At 51.6% G+C, this 24,700-nt stretch overlaps 1 protein-coding gene and 1 long non-coding RNA gene across 5 annotated transcripts in view; both read left to right on the top strand.

Moving 5' to 3' along the window:
• LOXL2 (lysyl oxidase like 2) overlaps positions 1 to 24,700 on the top strand; it is an 84,477-nt gene that overhangs the window by 41,515 nt on the left and 18,262 nt on the right. For 2 of the 4 annotated variants that reach the window (XM_039868133.1, XM_039868134.1), the window contains exons 4-7: positions 4,555 to 4,766; positions 10,295 to 10,517; positions 13,927 to 14,131; positions 21,198 to 21,349. In XM_039868133.1, the coding sequence (XP_039724067.1) occupies positions 4,555 to 4,766; positions 10,295 to 10,517; positions 13,927 to 14,131; positions 21,198 to 21,349 (792 nt within the window). The remainder of the gene's footprint in view (positions 1 to 4,554; positions 4,767 to 10,294; positions 10,518 to 13,926; positions 14,132 to 21,197; positions 21,350 to 24,700) is intronic. The other 2 variants (XM_039868135.1, XM_039868136.1) reach the window with 2 other exon arrangements.
• Positions 586 to 1,709, top strand: LOC120606650 (uncharacterized). Its single transcript, XR_005653937.1, has 2 exons — positions 586 to 878; positions 1,218 to 1,709. It is a non-coding gene; the product is annotated as an uncharacterized LOC120606650 (long non-coding RNA).

Below are 24,700 nucleotides of genomic sequence, written 5' to 3'. Positions count from 1 at the left end.
GGGTATTATGCTAAGTGAAATAGACAGAGAAAAACAAATACCATACAATTTTACTTATATGTGGAATCCAAAAAACAAAATAAACAGAACAGAAAAAAACTCATAGATACAAAGAACAGTTTGATGCTTGCCAAAATGGAGGGGATGTCAGGGGAATGAGTAGAAAAGGGGAAGAGATAGAGATGTACAAATTGCCAGTTATTAAAATAGTCACAGGGATGTAAAATATAGCATAGGGAATATAGTCAATAATACTTTGATAACTATGGATGGTGTCAGATGGGTACTAGATTTATCAGGGTGATCACTAAGTAAGCTATATAAATGTCTAATCACTACGTCGTACATCTGAAACTAATATAGTATTGAATGTCAACTGTGATTGAAAAATAAATATTTTAAAAGAACAATTTAAAAAATTATGACTTCTGGAATGGAGAGAAGGAGGCTCCCTGGACTAAGACTTGGCCCTGCAAACATGCCTCCCCGGGGCGCTGTGGGCTGTGACCAGTTCTCAGACACATTATGAAGGACTTGCTTGTTTGCCTTGCTTCGCCTCCTCCCACCCCTGCCCCCGCCCCCCATTTCTTTCTCTGATGCAATCTCCAACTAGACTTTCAAAACTAGTGATTCTTTTCCTCATTGGCGACAGCCCCACACTGTCACATTGTGGAATTCGCAAGTCATTCACAGAAGCTGCAAATGCGAGATACCAGTCAGGCACAAGACTGGGACTCCACACTCTTCAGCAGCCCACAGGCTGAAGCAGGAAGGAAACAGCCTGCTCGATTTTCCCTCTGGGAAGCGAGTGATAATTACTCCCAGGGCTTGGGCCCTCCCCAGGGATGTGAGAGCTCAGAGGAAGACAAGTTCAGAAGGTTCTGTGGATTCCCTGGAGGGAAGCCTTTGGAGAGCTGGGTGAACGAACTACTGTCTCTGGCTAGAGGAACAGCATTCCAACTTTAATTCGAATCTAAAATGTGTCAGACGTGTTACCAGCTTCCGGGCTGCTGGGTTTGATGTAAAACTAGCAAGTCTAGAGAGCCCTTTGCTAGGAAAGAAAAATACGTGTATGTTTTAGCATTTCAAATCGTCTTGTCTCTTTTGGAGTTGAACTTCTGGGAGAAAAAATGCAAATACTTGTGGTCATGGAAGGGATGCCGCAGCAGTGAAGTAAGGGGGAAATGATGTGTGTGTGCCTGTGTTTTTCTACACAGAGTCTCTGAGCGGCCCACGTGAGCTCGTTAGCTAGCTGGGAGTGCTGAATGCGAGCCATGCAGGGTTCCCTGCTGGCCCTGGCCGGAGTCCAGGAGCAGCCAGGAGGCAGCTCTGCCCTCACGTACGTGCACCCGGGTCTGACTCACGGCTCCTCCAGTCGGACACAGGGTAGACTTCAAATATGCACAGCACCCGGCAGGCCCCAAAAGGGCCACCCGGCTGCCTTCCCCACGTGGGTCAGCTCAATGCCAGGCTGTGGACAGGGCATGGGTGGGGGCCGAGGACGGCTCAGAGACCAGTGGTTATGAGCCTGGAGTCAGAACTCAGTTTTCATCTTTGTTTACCTGCGGATTGGCTGTGTGAACTTGGAGAAGTTGTAAAACCCTGCTAAGTGTTCTCGTGTTTCCCCTATAACGTGGTGTAACATTAGCCTTCTCACAGGGTGTCATGAGAATTGAGCCAGGAAATAGACGGGGAAGTCTGAGCACAGAGCCTGACGTGTAATGACTTGGTTGGTGTTTGATAAACGAGGGCCCTCGCAATCATTATCATTCAGAGAAGAGGCAAGCCTCGCGGTCGGAAGGAAACCTGGCAGGGTCTGTGGAGGGCAGAGACTGTATTTTGTTGAATGAATGAATGAATGAGTGAATGAATGAATGAGGTGGATCTGAGTCCAACAGAACAGAAAGGAACTGATTCCAGGGAGGGAGATGAGAAGATATTCTATTTTGAAGGAACAAAGAATATAAATCTGACTGCTCCTCTAAGGTGCTGGAGAAGCAGGTCCCGCTGGCCCTGTCCTCCACCACATAGGTGCAAAAACAGACACACACTCCACATGTCCAGAGACCCACACCGTGCAGACACACGGCCCTGCACGCGCACGTCATCGTGTGCACAAACACACACGAAAAGACCCATCTCACAGAGACATGTACACAGACACACAGACACAAACAGAAGCACACACACACACACACCACACACACCCCCACCCCACCCCTACACACACACACACACACACACACACACACAGGGCCACACAGGGCTTACGACAGGAAAGTTAGAAAGAACAAGGACGATGACACCTCCCCTAGCACTTTCTCCAAGCCTCTTGCTCCACATCCTAGAGCCCGCCTGGCTTCCCCCACCAGTCACACTTCTGCCGAGGGGATGCTGTCCTCCGTCAGGACCAGGGCACAGGGTCTGCTGAGCTCCCACTGCCGGGCCCTCCTCCTGTTGCAGCCGAGGTGCCGGGGTTCGCATCTCACATCTCCCCCTGGCCAGCCTGCACTGATGGTGCCCCATGGCAGCGCTGGGGTAGGGGGTGAGGCGGGGAGGGTCTGCAAATGCGACGCCGTCGGCCCAGGCTGCCTGCCTCGGGAAGCCGCAGGGCTGACGCCATCTGGGCATCAGATGACACGGTGGAATTCCAGCCCAGCTTCCGAGGTGGAAAGAGGCAGGAGGGGGCTGGCCCACGGGCCGGTTTAGACCTCAGGCCCTTTCTTGGCCTGTCCCTGTCCATGTGTCTTTGTGGCACGGGTTCTGTGGCCTGAGGGAAGCTGGAAAGAATCCAGGATCCAAGCTGGCCAACATCATCCTGCTGCTGGCGGCTTTCCTTCCGCTCTGCGTGGAAGGGAACCAGAGCCCAATGCCATCGCTGCCAGCCCACATACTTTCCACCACCCTGCAGGACTGATGCAGCAGGCTTTGCACCCTGAAGCCAGTGGCAAGGAGACACGAATTTCCTGGGCACCCAAATAATGGTCCTGTTCACCTTCGTGGTTCATTTGCATCCCGGGCAGACAGGGGCTCGGGCCCCCCGGTCATCGGGTCCCTCCCTGCTCGGCCCACGTCTCTCTTCCTGGCCCACCTCAGAGCTTCTCGCCCTGTACCTCAGGCACTCCTGCCTGCCTCTAGGAGGTCCTGGGGACGTAACTGGAGTCAACCAGCTTTCTCACGTGGAAAATGGCGATGACAGTTGCTATAATGCACCGTGTTCTATTGTTTAAAGACTAAGTGACAGAAAGCACATCGAGCCTTACTGCTGGGCTCACACACAGTAGCTGTTATCATTACAATGCAATTTATTGGATCTGAGTATAGATTTGGGGCTAGGGACACCGAGGGGGCTGGAGGAGAGCTGGAATCAGTCATGAAGGGCTGTGGGCACCTCACTAAGTAACTTGGGTGTTACTACATAGACAAAGAGTGGGTGGTCAAGGGACAAAATTAGAAAGAGCTTGCTGGTGGCTGGTACTGTGATAGATGGATAGAGGAGAAAGATGGAGGCAGGGACTCAGTTAGGGGACATTGCAAGAGCTAGTAGTGGCCCTAGGGGGCAGGGGCAGAGGCAGAGAGGAGGGGCTGGAAATGAGAGATTCAGGAGGAAGCTTCCATAGCATTGAGGGCAGATTGGGTGAAACTTGAAAAAGCATAAGCCCGTTCTTCTTGCCCAGCTGAGCCTCTTTGGTGGCCCCTGTCCTACGAAATCCCTGGGACTTGGGTGGAGGCATGGGGCAGGGGCATAGCCTGCCCCTCGGGGTTGGGGTGTGAGGAGGAGAACCCTCACTGACTGGAGCAGGAGTCTGCGCCCCAGCATCTTCTGCCTCCTCCTATCCAGGCCCTGCCACAGAAAGGTAGGTGGGGCTGGGATGAGGAGGGGCTTTCCACGGGCGCCAAGGCATTCAGAATATGTTGCCACAGATGTGTCTGCCCCTACCTCTTTGTCCCCAGGGACGCCCCTGCCTGCCTGCTAAGCAGGCCTGGGTCCCTGCACACAACTCCTCCCCTTCTCTCCTAGTATTTTCTCGCTCAGGAATGCCAATCCTGGGACATGATGAGCCTGAGGACAGCCGAGGGTCATCTGCATGAAACTTCAGTCTTAGGAAAGATTAGACACACTCACTCACATGCACGCACACGCATGCTTTGGAGTAAAATGCAAAATCCAAGTTATTTTTAATAGAGAACATGAAAATTCAAAGAACAAATTCTCTCTTCTGCTCTAATTTTGAGGCCCCTGCAGGAGGAGGCTGCTGCCCTCTGCTCTCCATTTTTTTTTTTTGGTAGGACATGAGAGAAGCCGCTGGGACCCTCTGAGTCTTCCGATCGCCTCGGTCACCTCTGCTTCCTCTCTTCCAGCCCCTGCAGCAGTAATCCCTCCCACACATAATGTTTCCTACCTGGGGCCCCGTGCTGTGTGCCCATGGGGAGCACCCGTAGTGCAGGGCCTAGGGGTGGAGGCAGGCTGGATGAGCGCCCTCCCGCAGTCGCCTCTCCAAGGCCAGACAGGAAAGTAACCTGTGCCCTTTGGTGCCTCCTCCTCCTCCCCAGAACCTGAACATCCAGGTGGAAGACATCCGGATCCGAGCCATCCTCTCCGCCTACCGAAAGCGCACCCCTGTGACGGAGGGCTACGTGGAAGTGAAGGACGGCAGGGCCTGGAAGCAGATCTGCGACAAGCACTGGACGGCCAAGAATTCCCGTGTGGTCTGCGGCATGTTTGGCTTCCCTGGGGTGAAGACGTACAACACCAAAGTGTACAAGTAAGAGGCCCACGCGAAGCACGGCTTCCTGGGCTGTCGCCTGCCTTGTGAAGAGTAGGCTCTTGCAGTGGGTGCTGGGCACAGGGCCTCCGCCAACCCGCTGTCATGTGCGGGCCTTCCCTCTGAGGAGCTCAAGACCTGTGGGAGACAGACCCCGCACGGATGACAAAGGCAGAGTGCGGGGAGGTGTGGCGGAGGGGGAGGGCAAGAAAAATCCACCTCCGTGCTGACAGCTCAGCGACCAAGGGGCTGAACTAGGGCAAAACTCAGGCGTGGCAGGCAAGGACAGCACCAGCTTAAGAGGACAGGTTTACTTGCCCTCAGCAAATGATTAGTCTGAGAAATCTGGAACTTGCAGCAACTGTTAGGAAATGGAGGAACTGATCAAGTCTATCGGTTATACCAATCCCCATGAAATCTTACAATTCCTTTCTGGTTCCCAAGGTTCATATATCCTGGGAGAAAAGGAGTAGAAACAGGACTTAGAGTCATTTGCCCTGAGGGGTGTCCGTGGTATGTTGGTTGGCAGTGGGGCCTTCCTATCTCCCCTTAATAATGATAATAATAATCTGTTTACGGAGTGCTTACCATGTGCCAAGCTCTGTTCTTAGTCATTTAATCCTCATGTCACTAAGAAATAGGGGTTGATTTTAGAGTTGAGGAAATGAAGCCAGAGAGGCAGGTGGCAGATTTAGGATCCAAACACAGGTCTCCAGCTATGGGGTCCACACTCCTGTTTCCTTTCAAGTTAGAGGAAGTCAGGAGACCTGGGATCCAGCCCCAGCTCTCCGTCTGGTTTCCTGGGGTCAGAGCAGGCTGCGGGTCCCTGGGCTTGGCCTGGCCTGGCCACCTTGGGTTAGAAGCCCCCGGCCCACCATGAGGCTGAGTGCTAGTGACGTGGCTGCTCAGCTTGTTGGGCTCAGTGCCCCCCACCCCCAGGGGCTGATCCTAGTAGTAATTCCCACCCCTAAACGTGGCCCAGACCTTCCTGTTTGCACCTGGGGGCTCCTCCTCTGAGTACTTTGGAGAACTCTTGCTGGCTGGCCAGCTCCTTCCCTGGGGACATTTTCTCAGTGTTTCCTACCAACTGGAGCCAAGAATAGCAAAATCCCCTGACAGGCTCCCACCTGGAGGCCCCACAGTGTCCCAGACTGGTCTGAGTGCAGTTCTGAGCCTAGGAGGGCTGCCATCAGCCCTGCCCAGGACAGAATGGAGTGCCCGAGGCCAGGCAGCATGTGCCTGTTCAGAAGGCATTTGAAAAGCCACCTCTCCAACTGTAGACAGTTCAGAGTCCTTTTCCTAATTTTGAGGAGAAAATCTCCCGTCTCTTTTGGCGGTTGGGCCCCAGGGGATCTGTTTATATATGGGTTTTGAAACCACCATCCTGGCTCCTCCCACTTCCCAGTCTATGGTTTTGGGTTTTTTTCAGATGGGGGCAGGCAAAGGCTTCCAAGGCTGGGAGCATCCACAAGGCTCTCTTCCTGACCTCTAGCTGGAGGTGGTATGGAGGGGCAGAAGGGCGGGGCAATACCTTCTCGGCTTCTGTCTGCCATTTAGTGTTCATCTCTGGAACTCAGCTGCAAGTTGGACCCCAAACGAGAGAGGTGTGCTGGGAAAGATTTTTTGTGCCTTGGTGGTGCTATTAGGAGCCGAAATGGCAGCTGGCTAGAGGAAGCTGTTAGCAATGAGCAGGGACTCCCAGTGCACGCGTGGGCCCCCGGGGTCATCCAAGCTCTCAGTCTGCACGAGGGGAGACCCAGGCCTGAAAGCTCTCGACTTGAGGGTCACAGCGCCCACTCCCGCCAGATCCCGCAGGGCTACTCCAGGGAGAGCAGTCCGCACTGCTGCCTCCACCTCAGACCTGTTCCACCCTGGTCACTCAGCCCAAGCCCCCGCCACGGAGTTCGCTGATATGTCCGAGAGCTGGGGTGAGGCTGGCCTGGGCATGGGGTGTCTGCAAGCCCTACTCTGAATTTGAGGAAGGAGAAGCCTGGGAGCCAGAGAGAGGGTCACACTCTGTATGGTTCCTGAATTCGCGGCTTCCAGTAACATCTTTCCCCATTTCCCTTTTATCCTTCCCACAGCCTGTCCCAGGGGTTGCTGGTGTCACCCGCCCCCACCCCATCCCATGGGGCAGGGGAAGTGGCTCTCTCTGAAGAAAGCTGTTTTCAAAGTAACTCTCCCTCTGGGATGGGGTTAGTAATGCCCATGTATGCGCCAGGCCCATGAGGAGTTTTGCAACCTTGGAAATTCTTCCTCCCTGGCTCCCTCTGCTAACCTCCAGGTCCCAAGGCCCTAAGGGGCCTCAGAGTGGCCTTAAGGCTGGGACCACAGCTCTTCCTCAGAGCCTCTGCTAGCCACCCCTCCCCAAATCAGAGGAGTCCAAAAGGGTTGTCCACACGTTCCCACGGGCCTCCGTGCCCATAGGCTTGTCCGAGGGGAGTCAGGTTCCCTGCTCCAGGCCGCTTTGCTGTGAGCTGACTTCTGCGCTGGGCTGGGGAGCTGGGCATGCACCTCGAAGTAAATGAAGCCAAAGCCTCAGGGGCCCATCCCTGGAGCAGGAGCATTTCATACTGTAGTTTTTTGTTTTCTTAAAGCAGGAACTCGCTATTGATATTGACTTATTGACACGAGCATCTAGCGTTGCATCTTGGGAGTTCAGAAGGGCTCTGTTTGGTTGGTTGGTTGGCTGAAACCAGGACCAAAATGTCCATGAGTAAAATGGAAATGCCAGCCTTCCTTCCTACTTCTTTTCTCCCAGGTTTCATGTAGAGGTGGGGATTCAAAGGCTTAAGGGAGATCAAAAGGTTAAACTGAGTTTGTCATTTGAGACCTAGTCACCCACCCTGAGAGAGTCCAGAGGACACACCGTTCACAACTCTGCGAGGGAGTCTCAGAATCCTTGGAGAGCTCTGTGATCACTCTTCTCTGTAGGCCAGACCTCACAGTGGGGCTGCAGTCACTGAATTGGGAAATCTAAATGAAATAGGGGTAATTGATCCTGAGGTGGCAGCGGCAAGGTGGGCATGGCTCTGGGATGGGAAAATAAGCAATCAGAATAGTCTAACCCATGTAGAACTATGGCACTGGCTAGGAGATCACGGTGTTCCTAGAAGTGGAGTATAGTCATGTGCTGCTTAACGCTGGGAATACATGTTGAGAAATGTGTCGTTAAATAATTTCTTTGTTATGTGAACGTGATAGGCTGCACTCACACGAACCTACGTGGCTTAGCCTACTACACACCTGGGCTATACGGTACACCACCGTCATATATGCAGTTCATCATTGACTGAAAAGTCGTCATGTGGTGCATGACTGCAGATAAGAAGACTAATGATTCTTACTTGTTTCGTATAAACAGAAAAGTTCTAGGTCAAGTGAACAAAAGCCTAACCTGAATCGTAAAAACAGAAAGTCACAGCCCTCAATAATTCCCACACTTGAGCCAATTTATAGACCCAGAACCCACTGCATGGAGAGAAGCCGGGTCTCCCGGAGGAAGGACCCCGGTCCACTGCCAAAGTTTTATACTGTTAATCTCTCTCCCAGCCTTCCCCGAGGGGACCTGGGCTCTTATATCAGGATAACTGTGCATTGGCAAAGAGGAAGTCATCAGAACTTTTGGAGACCACTGGACACTGGCCATGAACTGATACTGATACAGGAGACTTAAATGTCACTGTGTCCCTGCAGTCAGAGTGGAGGCTTATGGAAGCCAGGCGATCAGGAGTTGGGGCCCATCCTGTGTAATTTCCCTACTTCCAGAATATATAATTGGAATAGACATACTCAGCAGCTGGCAGAATCCCCGCATAATCTGGCTTCCCCTTGGCTCAGGGAGAGCCACCAGGACTTTTTGGTTTTAGTTTAATCAGTCCAGCCCAGTGTTCTTCCTGCTCCCCAGCCATAGGCCTGGATGCCTCTTTCTCAAGCAGGCTTCCCACTCGGCCAGTGGCCATCCCATAACTCCGGTTCCCCTCCAATCGCTAGGCAGGAGTGGGCCTTCCACCCATGCTTCACAGGGCTCATATTTACATCCCCCCCCAAGGCCTGTGCAGAGTGACTCATGGAGGAGAGGTGGGTGCTGCATGGTGGGAGCCTGTGGAGGGTCAGAGCGCATTCCTCTGAGCTGATATAAGAGGGAGGCAGGGCCGCCTGGGGGAGGCAGCAGCCTTCTGTGTTTGCTCTGGGTGCTTCGCTCTATATTAAGAGATGGGTACATCTCTTCTTAGGAAAGGGTGGTGTTCTCTGAAAGCTGAGAGCAAAAGAATTTTCCAGGCCAGTGAGAGTTAGCCAATCCTTGTGCAGCTGATAGCCCTGAGTGTGTTCTCTTTCCTGATGTGGGGTGTCTTGGGGAACAAGCTGGAGCTTGCGGTTCCAAGTCCAGGGGCCTCCCGGGAATGGGGTTCTTGGAATTATCGACAGTCCTCCTGGGCAGTTCTCCACGCTGGGCTGCAGCTCTGTTGAGCACACATCCTGAATTTTCCAGAACAGTCCTTTTTTCAAAGATTCTGTGTGACTGTGCCCACAGATACGCTAGAATTGTTACGAGTCTCAATTTTTGGTTAAAGAAAGATGTTGGCGGTATCTGTTGGGTTTTTCCTTCCTCTGTGTTCATATCCCATTCGTTCACTTTGAGACAAAGCAGAAAGTTCCAGGCCTGCTGGACCAGCAGTATAGGATCTCGCTTCTGCCCACTCTAGAGATCCCACTGTCCTGGGAGCCCCTCCAGTGGGCAGCCGGCAGTGATGCCTTTTGGCTGTCTCTGGCATCTCACTGGGTTCTGCCAAACTGAGACAAGCACACGGACCCAGCTTCCCCAGGACATGGAGTGGAGACAGCCCCAGCCTCACTGACTGCTGGGTGAAGATTTGATAAAGTCTGTAGCTGAGTTTCATCACCGTTATAATTTCCATTACCAAGCACATTATACTTTGATTTGGCAGAAGGGATAATTTTAGACCGTTCTCCATGCTTCTCATTGACTTTACACCGTTAATCTTGTATATCATTGGGAGAGAGTTTACAATCAAGCTGTACTGCTCATTGACAAAGGGAAATAAAGGCAGGGGATGACAGCAACTGTTGAAATCTGGAGAGTTCTAGTAACCAACCATGTGGTTTGCCCAGGACTGAGGGGTTTCTTGAGACCAGGGGTGTGATCTCTTTTAGAGACTTTTTCGCATTTTGTATTTATAGGCGTTAGTATCATCTTACTATGCTGAGTTAGCCCCTTGTCTCTTAGAATGTAAGCTGCCAAGAAGCAGGAGGCCACGTCCCCTTCCAGGTCCTGCCCCCCAGTGCCCAGCATGGGGTCCAGCATGGCAGGAGGTGCTCAGCGAGTGCTCGCAGGTGCACTGTGAAGACCCCCGTCTGTGAAGCCCGACCGATTCCAAGAGCAGGGGCCATATCTGTCCAATTCCTCCACCAGAGGCCCAGGGCAGGTGCCCAATGCCTAGTTGTAGAAGGAATGAGGGGTGGACGTCATAACAGCCTGGTCACCTGCCCCCTCCCGCCCTCTGCAGAATGTTTGCTGCCCGGAAGAAGCAGCGCTACTGGAGGTTCTCCATGGACTGCACGGGCACAGAGGCCCACGTCTCCAGCTGCAAGCTGGGCCCTCGGGTGTCCCGGGACCCCGTGAAGAACATCACCTGTGAGAATGGGCTGCCGGCTGTGGTGAGCTGTGTGCCTGGCCAGGTCTTCAGCCCTGATGGACCCTCAAGATTCCGGAAAGCTTACAAGCCAGAGGTGAGGACGGGACAGGAGGCTGGCCACTTGGCACCTGGGGGGCGGTGGGGTGCTGATGGTTAAGGGAATAGACAGCGACCCCCAGGGGAAAGTGAGGAGAGATGGCCCCAACTCAGACCACTTTCCTAGAGGGCAGGAAGGCAGAGAACATCTGTCAGGGCCAGCCTCACCAGTAGATGCCAGCTCTAGGGTGTGACAAGCAGCTGGGCCCCTTCCCCATATCATTAGGATCCCCACCTGTCCTTCCACCCCTGCTGCTTCACTCTGAGACTGGAATCCCCTCTGCGGAGGACATGCACTATCTCCTGGCATGAAATGGGGTTGAGGGGAGCACTTTGCGCTTCTGCACTATTCTCGGAGGACAACAGAGTTCTGGAACTTTTGAGACTGCAATATAGCTCTCAAAAGCACTTGAGATCAGCTGCAAAGATTTGCAAACATGTTTTGGTTTATTCTTCAAGAGAAATGATAAAAAATTTTAAAAGCTTTCACAAAGGTAGAAAATGAAAAACTTGCCATTACCACATTCATGTCATCTGTACCCATCGGTCACATCATGTGCATATGCACCAGCACCTGTGAGTCACGTATGCTCACATGAATTAACACCTCCATTTCGACAGACCAATTTCCTAGGACAAGTGAACCACCTCAACCATAGCCAGCGTGACCCAGCCTCTGAAAGAGAACGCGAAAGGAAAGCCTCGAATATCATGAAGAGGCTTTCCTTTTTCCCACCCTGCTTTGTTCAAATATCCACCAAAGGCTCTCTGGGATTTGCATGTTCTGGAAACTGCTAACGTGGGGCTGGCGGGTGGGAATAGTGGGTGGGAATAACACATGGAAGAGGAGAGGGAGGGGCAGGAAAGAGCATTGATCGTTTATTAGGGAATGAGTCCCTGTGCCAGACAAAACCTCAGAACTTAGTAATCAGTCAGCTGGGCAGGGGTGAGTTCCAAGTCAGCTCTGAACACGGTAGGGTTAAGAGGAAGGGTAAAGGTGGTGATGGGGGCAGATGGTGTGTCCAGGCGGTGCTGCGGGAGTAGAAGCCCCTCCCCAAACTTGGCGGGCTTGGTTGGCTGAGGCAGCGCTGCTCTGTGTCTCCTTCCCCCCCTTCCTGCCTGCCCCCGCCTCCTTCCCCTCTGTACTTTCCAATCACCCCTCCCCGCCGACACCAATGCCCTGCTCTTGGAAAGGGAGTAACAGCACTCATCCATCTGGAAAGAGAAACCAGGGCAGGGGCCAGATAGACCACACTGGGGACCCTTCCTGGACTGGGGGGCGGTGTATTTGGACTAAGGAAGAAAACATAAACGAAAGAGAGAAATGGATGTGGCAGCCCAGCCATCGACCGGAGGGTGTGGGAACTATTTGGAGTGCGTGCCTGGCCCTTCCAGCCGGCAGCTGGCTCTGCCCGCTCTGGAGCGCACAGTTCTGACCACACGGCACATGTGTGCGACCCGGTGGCACAGGCACACCTGCACGGTGGCGGCCCCCCTGCTGCCCCACCACACCCTCACTTGGCCCCCTGCCATGTGATTTGATGGCCACATCCTCAGCCTGAGCCTCGGAGTTTTCCTCATGTGTCACCCAGAATGCCAGGTCCTACTGTTTGGAAATTCCTCTTACTGTGCAGTTTAAAGCAAAAGGAATCAAGTTCATACCAAACAAATTTTAAAAAAGAGAGAGAGCAAGAGAGCCTTACATCATATTTTCCCTTGGTTTCTTTCTTTCCTCCAGGGCCACATGACTCAGCCTGGTCACTGCAGGCTGCGGCGAGGTTATTGGCACTCTGCCTCCATTAAACTTGAGTCGCGGACGGTCCGCTCCATGGGAAGGGGACCCTGGCATCCAGCTAGATAGCTTGGGAAGGGAGGTGGGAGAAAGGCGGGGACACAGTCGCTAGGAAACAGGTTGGAGCCAGCAGTTTTACTCGTTTTGTTTTCTTAAGCTCGCTAGAATCAGGATCCCTGAAGCCAGTGGGTGTTTGGTACCTGCCCCAGTCCCTTTTCTTCTCCCCCTAGTGCCCAGGTCAGAGCAGCGCCTAAGGTCTGTAAAACCAGGTGCTGTCATAGCACCCCACCCTGCAGTGGTAGCCACGAGACACAGTCGGTGGGAGAGAGAGATGTGGCCAAGTGGGAACCTCTACTGGAAGATGGAGACACAGCATCTTGTTTAATCCCCTGCCCCTCAAAGTGGCTAGTATATGTGAATGTCTTAAAAAAAAAAACCACCTCCAACCAGGCCTGACTCGGCTGGGCCACGGTACTCGGGGGAGAAGGGAGCCGTGAAGGGAGCCCCAGGCCAGAGGAGAGCAGAGGCTGATCTGATCCAACACACATAGAAAGGCTGCAGTCACCCCTTAGTACCTCTGTGTTGAATCAAATGAGTGTCAGCAGTAACTTGGAACCTTAAAGCCTTCTGAGTCCCCCACGCTAACACACTTGTGCACGGGTGCACACACACGCATACACACATGCATGCACAGAGACCGATGCAAACAAGGATATGTGGGCAGATGGCGTCAAGTGGCCCAGCTCCCATCTTGTAAGATAGGACCCAGTGAGGTCAAGATGCTAATGGAGAGTGGGTCATACTCCTGTGCAATTAAATAGACCCTAAGGTGATAAGGCTTCCAAGCTGTCTGTAAGCAGTTGGGGTATTTAAACTGGAACCACCCACCCTGTCTGCATCTCTGGTGGGGCTGCATCTTCTGAAGAGGGGAGCCGATTTGGACTTGAAGCGGAGTCAGGGGTGGTGGGAGCAGCCTGGTGGCCAAGCAGGAGCCCAGCTCCAGGGCAGATGTCGGTCTTAGCCAGTGTGAGCCTCCCACTTCCTTGGCACATTCGTTCTCTAAATCACAGCCTTCTTGGTAAGACCCCACTCTCTAGCTCCCCGTCTTCCCCCTCCCGCCTCTCACCAGCGTGCAGAGTAGCATCCTCGCAGTGTAGTCTGTTTAGTGCCCCGGAGTCACCCACAGGGCTGGTCGACAGCACTCTATTATAGCCAGATAGAATGATGGTCTACCTGGAATCTGCAGACTTTGAAGGCTAGGAGCTTCTTTCTGTTGCTCTGAAGCTTGAGGTTCTGGATGACGGGGTAGAAGGAAATGCTGGTGGTGAGGTCTTTGAGCCAGGCATGGGTTTGGGGTGACAAGCTAATGAGGGTCCCAATGAGTTCCCCAGTGGTCTGGGACTAAAGCTTCATGAGAGGCTGGCAAAGGAGCTTGCAGCAGGGCTGACCATGCAGAATGCCCCCTTAGACACACACACACACACACACACACACACACACACACACACACACACACAGTACAGGTTCAGTGCCCGGGCTTGGAGTGGGGGTGGTTGGGAAGCGAGGGGAGTGAGCAGTGACTGCCTGCTGAACATGCATCAGCTTCTGCGCTCAGCAGGACCATGTGTTTCTTCAGCAACCCCTGGTGCGGTTGAGAGGTGGTGCCAACGTCGGGGAGGGCCGCGTGGAGGTACTCAAGAATGGAGAATGGGGTACCATCTGTGACGACAAGTGGGACCTGGTGTCTGCCAGCGTGGTCTGCAGAGAGCTGGGCTTTGGGAGTGCCAAAGAAGCCATCACTGGCTCCCAGCTGGGGCAAGGTAAGGAATGGGGAGGACTCCCGTGGCCTCTCTTCATGGAGAGCATGGCGTTGGAGCCCAGCCCGGCCGGCTGGTCTGCTGCTTTCCAGGCTCTTCTCGCTTTGCTTCCTGTCTCCAGCAGCTGCTGCTCTTAGAGAATCCCAGGCCTCTCCCTGGGCAGTCAGAGCTGGGAGGGCCCTAGGGAACACTGAGTCCCCTCACATGGACTTGAAAGCTGAGCCCCAGAGAAGGGACTAAGTGCCCAAGATGAGACAACGTATTGGCAGCTAATGAATACTTTAATGGAGGTCTCCCAACCCCACCCCAGGGCTCCCACTGCTCCACTGAGAAACCAGGACTCTAGGCCCCTCCTCCAGGAGAGGACCTCAAGGTTCATCAGGCTGTGGACCATCCTGGGCACAAACATCCTCTTCTTCACTCTGGCACAGCCCCAAAAACATTCTCTCCCTACCACCAGAGACTGGGAACATGATGCCCCCTCTCCAGATGTCACGAGATGCTAAGGAGAAGGGGCCTGGTTTTCATTAAGTGTCCTGAAAAATCTTCCACTTGAGCAAAGAACAAAATATGGGAGGCCTTCAAATGGGTCACTCTGTGGAAAGCGATGTTGTGAACATGACATGATGACACAGCAGATAGCATGTCCTCACCCTCCATCTTCCACCCCCCACCCCTTCCTGAGCCTGAGAATACCACAAGCCCTGGCCCTCCAGGGAAGGGAGGATCTTAATCCCAGACCATTGCTCAGGAGTGCCCAGCCCTCCTGGAGAACTGGGGGCTGAGCAAGTAAAATCAGTCATCTCCTAGAATCTTTTTGGTGCTGACCAACGGGGAGGCTGCATTGGACCAGGGGCACCCATGGCTGGGAGGGGGGTGGGGAGGAGAAAGAGTGGGCTGTGGATGAGGGGTGGGGTGTCCCATCCTGTGGGGAGAGGATGTTTCCACGCTGTCAGACATAGGGCCATCGCCCCACAGAAAGGAATGTGGCGAGGTCATAGATCACAGCCCAGAGGAAATGATCGCCCAGTGGGCTGGAGAGAGAGTCCTGGGGTCAGACAGCCTGCTGGAGGGAGCTTAGGTCATCTGCTCCAAAGATGAGGAATTTGAGGCTCAGGAGAACAAGCCTGAGGTCACCCCGATAGTGACTGGTGGGGAAAGACTGAAACCCCAGTCTTCTGACTCTCAGATTTGGGCTTCTTTCTCTAGACCTGTCTTGGCCTAGTGCTGCTCTCATTCAGAACACCTCTCTACCTCTGTTCTCCAATCCCTGCAAGACTCCCGGGCGTGCCCCGAAGTGCGGGGTCTCAGGTGGACTTTAATGTCACGGTGTGCCCACCAGCAGCCTGTTAGGCCCCAGGACAGTCCTCTTCCTCCCCAGTCATGGTGAGCAATTCAATCTTCCCTTTAGATCTCAAAGATTCCTACAGCTCATTTTCCTGATTGGCTGATTTGATGGTTTGTGCTCCCCCAAGGCCGACAGGACAGAGACCATTCATTCTGAGGGATACACAAGCACTGGATGACAAACATTCCATGTCTCCTGGGCATGTCTGTTTGACCTAATTATTTCACTGTCCAGAGCAGCCAAAGGTTTTCATGGGCCCGTGGAACTCTGGGAGGAAGAGACCTTTGGCATGTTCGACGCTGTCCTTGAAAGAACCATTGGATGATTTCCTATTTTACTATTTGCTGCCACACCTGGTGGGGTCAACTCCGGTGGGCAGAAAGGGAAAACTCCACACTCAATGTCAAGTCACAGAGCAGACAGGGTCAGATCCTCAGCCCTAGCTCTGGCTGGTGGACCAACTGACCACACCCAAGGCGAGGGCAGTGAAAGGCCAAGGACTGAGAGCCGGGCCACTGGAGCCCCAGCCCTACCCTTGCCACCTACTTGCACGGTGGCCCTGAGCAACCTCTTGGCCTCAGAGACTCCACTGGATTTATGATGTATGAGGTCTGGCTCTAGCCTCCTACGATTCTCTGAAACTTGTTCTTTTCACCAGGACAGATGTCAGGTCAGAGTCAGGCTCTGGGCTTTGTGCTGCAGGACCCGCTGCACACGACTGAACTCCAGCTGTCTGTTTACGTCCAGCAGCCCCCATGACCGAGCACCACACGGGGGGCGGGCCTGTGGCTTTTACGTCTCTGTCCTCAGTACCGAGCTCATAGTGTTCTGGGGATATTCATTTTATGAATGAATGAATGAATGAGTTTCAGCTGCATAAATAGGGTCAGCTGAAATGAACATTTGGTGAAGAAGTTTCAATACTCTAGACCTACACAGTCCAATGGAAATATTATGGAAGCCACATACGTAATTTTTAAATTTCTAGTAGCTACATGAAGAAAAGAAGGAAGGAAAGAAGGAAAGAAGGAAGGAAGGAAGGGAGGAAGGAAGGAAGGAAGGAAGGAAGGAAGGCAGGCAAGCAGGGAGCGGGGGAGGGAGAGGATGGAAAGAAGGAAGGATGGAGGGAAGGGAAGATGAAAGGAAGGGAGGGAGAGAGGAGGAGGGAGGGAGGGAAACAAATGTAGTTAATTTTAATAATATATTTTCTTTACTCGGTACATCCAAAACATTATTTCAACATTAACTCAATATAAATGCTATTGATGTTGTTGACATTTTGCATACTAACTCTGCAGTCCAGGATGTGTCTTACACTAACGGCATATCTTGGTCTGGATTGGCCACATTCCAAGGGCTCAGTGTGGCCAGTGGCTACCGTACTGGACAGGGCAGCTCTACGGCAGTGGCTTTAAAGCCCTTTTGCCTGCAATTCCCAATCAGAAATACACATAACAGCACATACCGTGCACAAAAGCTGAAACAATTTCATAAGACAATGCTGACCTTTATAACATGCAGAGCACTATGCTATGTCTTAATCTTAAAAATCTGATTATAACCTGCAGAGTTGATTGTGGGTCCAGAGTCCATAACATTGCTGCAAGAGGTTGGCCGTGGCTTTTCCCCAGTGCCCTGCTCTTGCCCCAGGCCTGTGGTCACCCGGGCCAGGGTTTGTACAAGGGAGAAGAGCAGGGCCAAGGTGTAGGTGGGGAAACCATCAGAGAAAGAGCAATTCAGGGGACAGGCCAGAACCCAGAAGTAGTGGAAAGCTGGGGGTCAGGATGCAGGTCAAACCCAGGTCAGAAAGAAGCCAGGAGCCTGCAGATCTCCCTGGTGGTACTGCAGCTGGACACCCAGGCCACTGTCTTTCAGTGGCACTTCCTGTCCTGCCCGACCCACCACACAACTGGGTGGTACAGGAAAGAGGATGAGAAACACTGGTTTTCCCATCTCTGTGCTCTGCCCCTGGTGCACCAAGTGCTTGCTTCAGGAAAGCAAGCCCTGTCCTCTGAGATTGCATAAATTTACATAAATTTACATAAATCAGGCCTAAAGGAGACTCATTGGTTGTTAACTGGAGTCTAAAGCATGCTAGGCTCTTGTGTTAACCTTTCCTCTCCTGTTCAGTCCTACAGTCTAGAAATCCACAAACACTCATTGAGTACTTTTTGGACTAGATGGCAGAATGGAGAATTCATTTATTCCATAGCCACTTGTAGTGATGGTTTCTGCTCTCCAGGAGCTCACCTCAAGTGGAGGAAATAAGATATAACCCCGATCAACTTAGACTAACAAATAGGTGATAATATATAAGATATAATACTGATAATAATACCTACCCTCTGCATCCCTAGTAACTTGACATACTTTGTCTCGTTCATTTCTCATAATCCCAACCTGACAAGATAGATATCATTGCCTTTTACAAATGAAGAAAGTAGAGCTCAGAAAGTTTCCATCATTTCCCAAGAAGATGCAGGCTGAATCCAATATCAGGCTGACTGCCCAGCTTACTGCCTCATGAGCAAGGGGTGTAAAAGTAAATGCTGCAGACGTTTAGACGAGACTGAGGTCATTTCAAGCTGAGCCATCGAGGAGGAGGGGTTTGAGGCATCCCTTGAAGGCAGGCTTCTACAGAGATAGGTCGAAAATGGATATTCCAGGGTGCGGGAGGCAGAGGAAGCAGCCCGAGATTCAGGAGGACATGATGCTTTTTCCAGAGCAAACTCTCTTCTTTTCCAACATAGGTTTTTCTCTCCTGGCATTCCTGATGAGCTTCAAAAACTTAGCAAGATGTACTTTGGAGTCAGACTGCCTAGTCTGAACTCTCGTTTTTCCATTGGTCTGGTTACTTGATCTTTGGTCTCCCGTTTCCTCATTTTATTGGGTTTTTGTGATGATTGATTAAATGAGTTAATAGAAGCAATGTGTTTAGGACAGAATCCAGCACAAATAAGTGCTCAATAAGTATTAGATATCCCCATCAGTACACCATCATCATTATGATCGTCATCACCGTCATCACGATTAACATCATCATCCTCACAGTCATCAAACAGGCCCCTCATCTACCAGGACGCTTAAGTCCAAGGTCGCTGCCCATTTCCTTGCCCATCTTAATCCATGATAGGCTCCTGCTTGCTTCAAGAGCCCTGTATTTCAGGATCTGTATTTCGTCACAGCCTTTTCACTCTGAGTCCTTGGATGTTTCCAGCCAAGTCACTGATGTATTTTTATAAGTTTTATAAAACTCCAAGGAATCGGAGGCTTCATCATTTATGAATTTCCAAAGAAATAGAACTTGGCTCTTAACCTACTAACATGGGTTGCTCCCGGAAGTTATTTTTTGGCCTCAGGGAGCCTAGACACTGCTGTCTCCAGATGCCCCTGACAGGGCCAAGGTTCCTTCCTTTGGATTTAAAGCATATATAGTCCCCTCCGTATTTTACCACGTTTCATTACAAGTCTTTGTGTGTCTGCCTCCCCTATGAACTAACCGAGCTCTTCACAGCAGGTGCCTGCCTTCTTCATCTGCGAGTCCCTAACACCTAGCACAGAGGCTGACACACAAAAGGCAGTCAGTGAAGTCAACAACATTCATTCGGAGGCTATTTGCAGCACTTCCTATTTGCTGGGCCCTGGTTGGGTGTACAGAAGGAACACAGACGTGACACCTGCCCCTGTGGGGCCACCAGCCTAGTGGGGAGGCAGACAAACATCGAACAGAGAGCCGCCTGAGTGAACATGAAGCAGAGTGCTTAGTGGGAGGCTCCCTGAAGGGATCCAGCTTAGATGGGGTCAGAAAGGCTTCTCCAGGGAAATGGTGTCAAGGCCGAGCCCTGAAGGATGAGCAGGGGTTAGCTGGTGAGGACCAGGAGGAAGACGGTCCATGCAGAGGGAACGGCTGGGCTCAGTGGAGCAGCTGAAGGAGACGGCGTGACTGCGGGTGAGGAGCAGGCCACGCTGGACGCTAAGTGAACATGGGGCCTGGTAGGCCTTTTGGAGATTGAATTTTATCCTTAAGGGCACTGAAAAGCCATTGCAGGGATTTAAGACAGGGAATGACACGATTCAATATGCACAAAAAAAAAATCTCTTGGGCTGCCGTGTGGAAAATATTTTGGAATAAGCAAGCAGGAGGGAGACTAAAGACTGCTACATTCATTCAAGTGGGGGATGACAGGGTTGGACTAGTGTCATAATGGCAAGAATGAAAAAATAAGCACTTTGCTTTAGGGAAATGAATGGAACGTGGTGATGGATTGCTTGTCGGCGATGAAGGAGGAGGCGGTGGGTGGTACTAGAGATGACCTCTGGGCTCTGGTGAGAACAACCTGGTGGATGGAGGGGCTGTTTCCTGGGATGGGAGGTCTGGCAGAGCAACAGACGGGATGGTCCTACTGCTGGCTGTGGAAGTAGAACAAAACAGATGGTGCTTCCAAGAGGTTCACCCTGAAGGGGAGGAAAGTGACAGGCCAGAGGGAAGCGTGGGGTCAGGGGAGGGTCATCGTAAAGATGGGAGATTTTAGCAAGTGTTTGAGTGATGAGGGTCAGGACCCGAATGAGAGGAGGACGGTGAGGATCAGGAGAGGGAGAAAGTCACAGGCAGGGCAGGGACCAAGACGGGAGTCAATGTAGCCCAGAGCCCTGGAAAGAACTAGATTCTGATCCATCGCAATGGGCTAGGCTGAGGAGAGGTAGTTTTATGAGCTGAGTTGGCCTGAATGCTGGTCAGGCTGGGGATTCTTTCTCCCCGGAAGTGGGAGGGAGGCTCCCCCTGTTATCTTGGTGCCTGTAAGAGAAGCTTCCTGCATGCTCACCATAGGTCATTTACTGGATCCTTCTATCTGCCCACACTGTCCAGTGCCCCGGGAGGTGCACTTGGGTTGGCCAGAAGGGAGCACTGGCAGGAGGCTGGTGGCGGGCAGAGGAGGGAGATCAGGTATCTCCTCTCTGCAAGGGTCCTGCGGGCCACTGTGTCTCTCGGCCAAAGGCAACAGCTCTTGTCAGGTGCTTCCCCACACAGCTCTTTGCTCTCCTGGGTCAGGTATTAGTATTCTCCCCTCATTCCTGCAGGCTGGGGGCTAGTATCTGTGCCCCAGTGGTAATAGCCCGTGAGCACTGCACTGGACTATCCTTTGTGATTTTGTGATTTCCCTACACTATGTTCATACCTATATTTTAAAAATCCTTTTTTTCTAACTTTCTTCGAGTCATCCAATTTGAGCATGCCATCTGTGTCCTGCAGGAACCCTGACCATACAGCGATTGCCACCCCTTTCAGATTCATAAAGGCACGAAATACGAAAGTTGGGAAGGAAACCTAGAAGTCTTCGAGTCCAACTCCTTTGAGTAAGAAAACCATGATTCAGAGAGGCTGAGTGAGTTGGCCAAGGTCACACAACTTAGTTTGCTCTTATGGAGAAGTGGATCCCAAGACAAGGAATTCTCCCCAGGGAGAAGAGGCTGGGTCGTCGAGCTGATTATGGGAGGCAGTTGGGAGAGTTTTGAGGATGGGAGAAGTGTGTTCTTATTAGCTGGGACTTCCTTGCCATTTCACGGCGTAGCGAAGAGCGTTCAAGAAGATTTACTGGGCCTTTCAGAAAGACCTCCCAGTGAAGAGGAAGTCAGCTTGTGGACTTCCCCTGTGGGCAGGTCACCTAAGCTAGAAACTTTCTTTCGGAAGCTTTCATAGCCCATGTTTTTTTTCTCCCCCAGGGATAGGACCCATCCATCTCAATGAAATTGAGTGCACGGGGAATGAAAAGTCCATCATAGACTGCAAATTCAATGCCGAGTCTCAGGGCTGCAACCATGAGGAAGATGCTGGTGTGAGATGTAATATCCCCGCCATGGGCTTCCAGAAGAAGGTGAGGAGACTGGGTGCACAGCGGGTACCGTGTGATGTTTAGGTCATTGACGCTCCAGAAAGTATAGACCAAGTGACTTACCTCACTCTGAAGGCTCCCAGCAGGTGGTATTGGAGTGCTCTGATGATGATCACAGAAAGGGCTCCGGCTCTGCCGCTTTCACTATTACTGACATTGTCACCTGGCATCTGTAAATGTGCCAAATGAGAAAACATATGTATAAGCGCCACTGTCCTCAGTGGCAGATGCTGGGCATTCACTGTGTGCCACATCCTGCACTGGCACTGCACATGTGGTGTGATCGAAACTCAGTCCTTTCTTTAAGGAACATAAGGTCTGTAGCATCTGTGACGCCCTTGGCAGGCGCCCTTTATGAGAACCCAGAGGAGCCACATCGACAGCAGATCTGCAAATCATACAGATGTAAGCACTATACAGACAGTGTTTTGGAACAGAAGACTGGATCTTGGTAACATGAGGGGAAGAAAAGGGAAACTTAACAGCATTATGCCAGAAACACACCCTCCCCCTCTGAATCAGGGTCTTGAAAAACCTACAGTGTGTCTCCTAGCTCGGGTGACCTACCCACAAGGGTAGCCAACAATCTGACTTCCTCTTTGCTGTGAGGTCCTTCTAAAAGGCCCAGTAAATCCTCTTTAACTCTCTTCACTATGCCGCGAATGTGGTCAGGTCTGTGCATCTTCTGGTACACAGCTGGCACATTGGAGGAGCTTCTTGAATACTTAAATTTTTAAAACGAGCAAATGCGGGCACATTGGGGTACAGGCTGGTTCCCCAGCCAGGTTCCCGCTCTGACAGTGATTCTTGACCTTGGCACCAGCATGGTCAACCACAACCTCTCGTGCAACTCACCGCCCAATGGGCCAAAAATGTGAACCCAATAACACTCAACTGAACCATGAATTTGCTTGTGGGTGAGCAGGAGCGTGGGCCACAGCCCCACAGCTGCCGGAAGGCCGGCCATCTGTGGTTGTTCAGCAGTGTTCCAAGACAGCCATAACAGAGCTATAAAAGCTGACACACACTGAGTCTGGCGTGCCATGGCACCATTCACTTTAGACAGATTGGAGCTGGGTGGAGTAGAGTTTTCAACCCAGATGGAAGACCTAGGCCAAAGAAAGTGAAGTTTTCCAGAACCGTTCTATGGTGAGAATCGCCAAGCCGGGTCACGTGCCAGGTGATGCCAGAGGAGGCCCCACCCTCCCAGCACAAACAGTGCTCACCTTTTCACTGGCTCTCTAGGCTCTAGAAAGTGACCCCTGCTCTCAACTAGAGGGTGTGGGAGAGTTTTACACCTGGATCTGCTGCTGCTATCCCCCCGGAAGGAAATGAGGAAAGTCACCTGTGAAAGAAATCCCCACTGGCTGCACCATTTCTCGACACAGCAGTGGGTTGGGCTTCCGCATGGCCTGGCTTGGGGGCCCGAAGGGTTCTGGCAGCAGCACTGGACAGAACAATGGAGACTCTTGAGTTTTATCACTGTGTCAGTTTGCTGGGACTAGAGGAACAAAATACCACAGACTTGGGTGGCTTAACCAATAAAATGTATTGTCTCATAGTTCTGGAGGCTGGAAGTCCAAGATCTAGGTGCCAACAGGGTTGGTTTCTCCTGAGGCCCCTCTCCTTGGCTTGCAGATGGCCACCTTCTCACTGTGTCCTCGCATGGCCTTTCTGCTGTGCTTGTGCCTCCCTGGTGTCTCTTCCTCTTGTGAGAACAGCAGTCATGTTAGAGCCCCACCCATATGACCTCATTTAACCTTAATTACCTCTCGAAAGGCGCTTTCTCCAGAATACAGTCATGATGGGGGTTAGCATGTGAATTCAGCATATGAATTTTAGAAGGACGCAAGTTAGTTCAAAACAATCCCTCTCGAGCTGATTCATTCATCTCTTTGAGGCTTCAGTTTGCGCCTCTGAAAATAAGGAGGTGAGAGTGATGATCCCTAGAAAAAGTCAACTGACTTTTCACCGAATGACTAACGAAGGGCACAGATCTGAAAATGATTTTGTCCATCCAGCCACAGTGAAGCCAGGGGCACTCGAAAGACCAGCATCAGCCTCCCGAAGGCCAGCCCTCTTGCCTGCTTTGAGCCCTCTATCTCCTCTGAAGAGAGCTGTATTTTTTGATGAGACTTCCAGCTAATAGCGATCATTGCTGTGATGGTATCTAATATTTTTTGAGTACTCCTGGTGTGACAGGCCCCGTCGGAGCACTTTTCATGAACTCTCTTATTTCATCTACTCAACAACCCTGGGAGGTAGATAGAGCATAATGGCTGCCCTTGGCCTGTCTGTTTGCTGGCTAACCTCACTGACCCTTGCAGCCCCTAAGCCCATAGTAGGAATTAAGACCTGTGCCACAGGGGGCGGGTCGTGCTGTTGCTAAGGATTGATCAGCTGTCGTGCTGTTGCTAAGGACTAGTGACCAAACAGCTTAAAGTGCTGAAGATTCCTGGAGGTGTCATGCCTTCTCCCAAAGGCATGAATTGTTGAATCGTTAGAAGCATAAAGGATATCAGGGTAAGGCATTTGGATTAAGGTTTGCATTTTTAGAACCCTTCCCCAAACTCCAGAGCTCTCTGCTTCAGCTCATATAAATTGGTCCATGCTTTCATTCCGTAAGACTGATCGTTTACGCATTGTTCCAAAAATAGTTGTAGAGTACCTGACATCCGTGAGATGCTGGCTTAGATATTGACTACATAGGAAAGCAGGCAAATACAACTCTGCCCTTTGAAGCTTACGTTCTAGCTGAGGAGACAGATGTTAAACAGATTTTATGTTAGCTTAATTATAATTGTCATAAATTCTAAGGAGATGTATGTATGTCGTGTGCTAGTCTCAGCCTATCAATAACCAATGTGTGGATGGACTGGCCCTCGTAGGTTTTATTATGATCATAAGATGCCCTTTAGCAGTAGCCATCAGACAACTTAGGAAAAATGTTACCTACAGGACCTGGAAATTACACAGCCCAGCTGGGGCCACACAGCGAGGTCGCGGGAAGAGAGAGAGTGCATGGGGCTGGGGTTCCATTTTATTGGGGTCAAAGGTGAGGGCCTAAGGTTCCAAGGGCTCAGTTGTTATTGCTGAATATAAAACATAAGATGGGGATTTTAAAGCACAGGAAGAAAATAAAAAACAAGTGGCGCAAATGGTCAGTTATCGAAATCAACCAAGATCTCTAAAGCAAAGGAACGTCTATGGGCTGAGGAGACCTGGCTCTTTATCTGTCCCATGGCTGGCCATGTGTTTATTTAAGATAACCTTCTTTGAAAGGGATGCCTCAGTAATCAAAGCTTAAGCCTGGTGCTTGCACTACAAAAAAAA

This window comes from Pteropus medius, unplaced genomic scaffold (assembly GCF_902729225.1).
Source record: "Pteropus medius unplaced genomic scaffold, Ma_sr-lr_union100, whole genome shotgun sequence".
In the NCBI taxonomy this organism is placed as follows: Eukaryota; Metazoa; Chordata; class Mammalia; order Chiroptera; family Pteropodidae; genus Pteropus; species Pteropus medius.
This window is presented reverse-complemented; position numbering and strand designations above follow the sequence as displayed.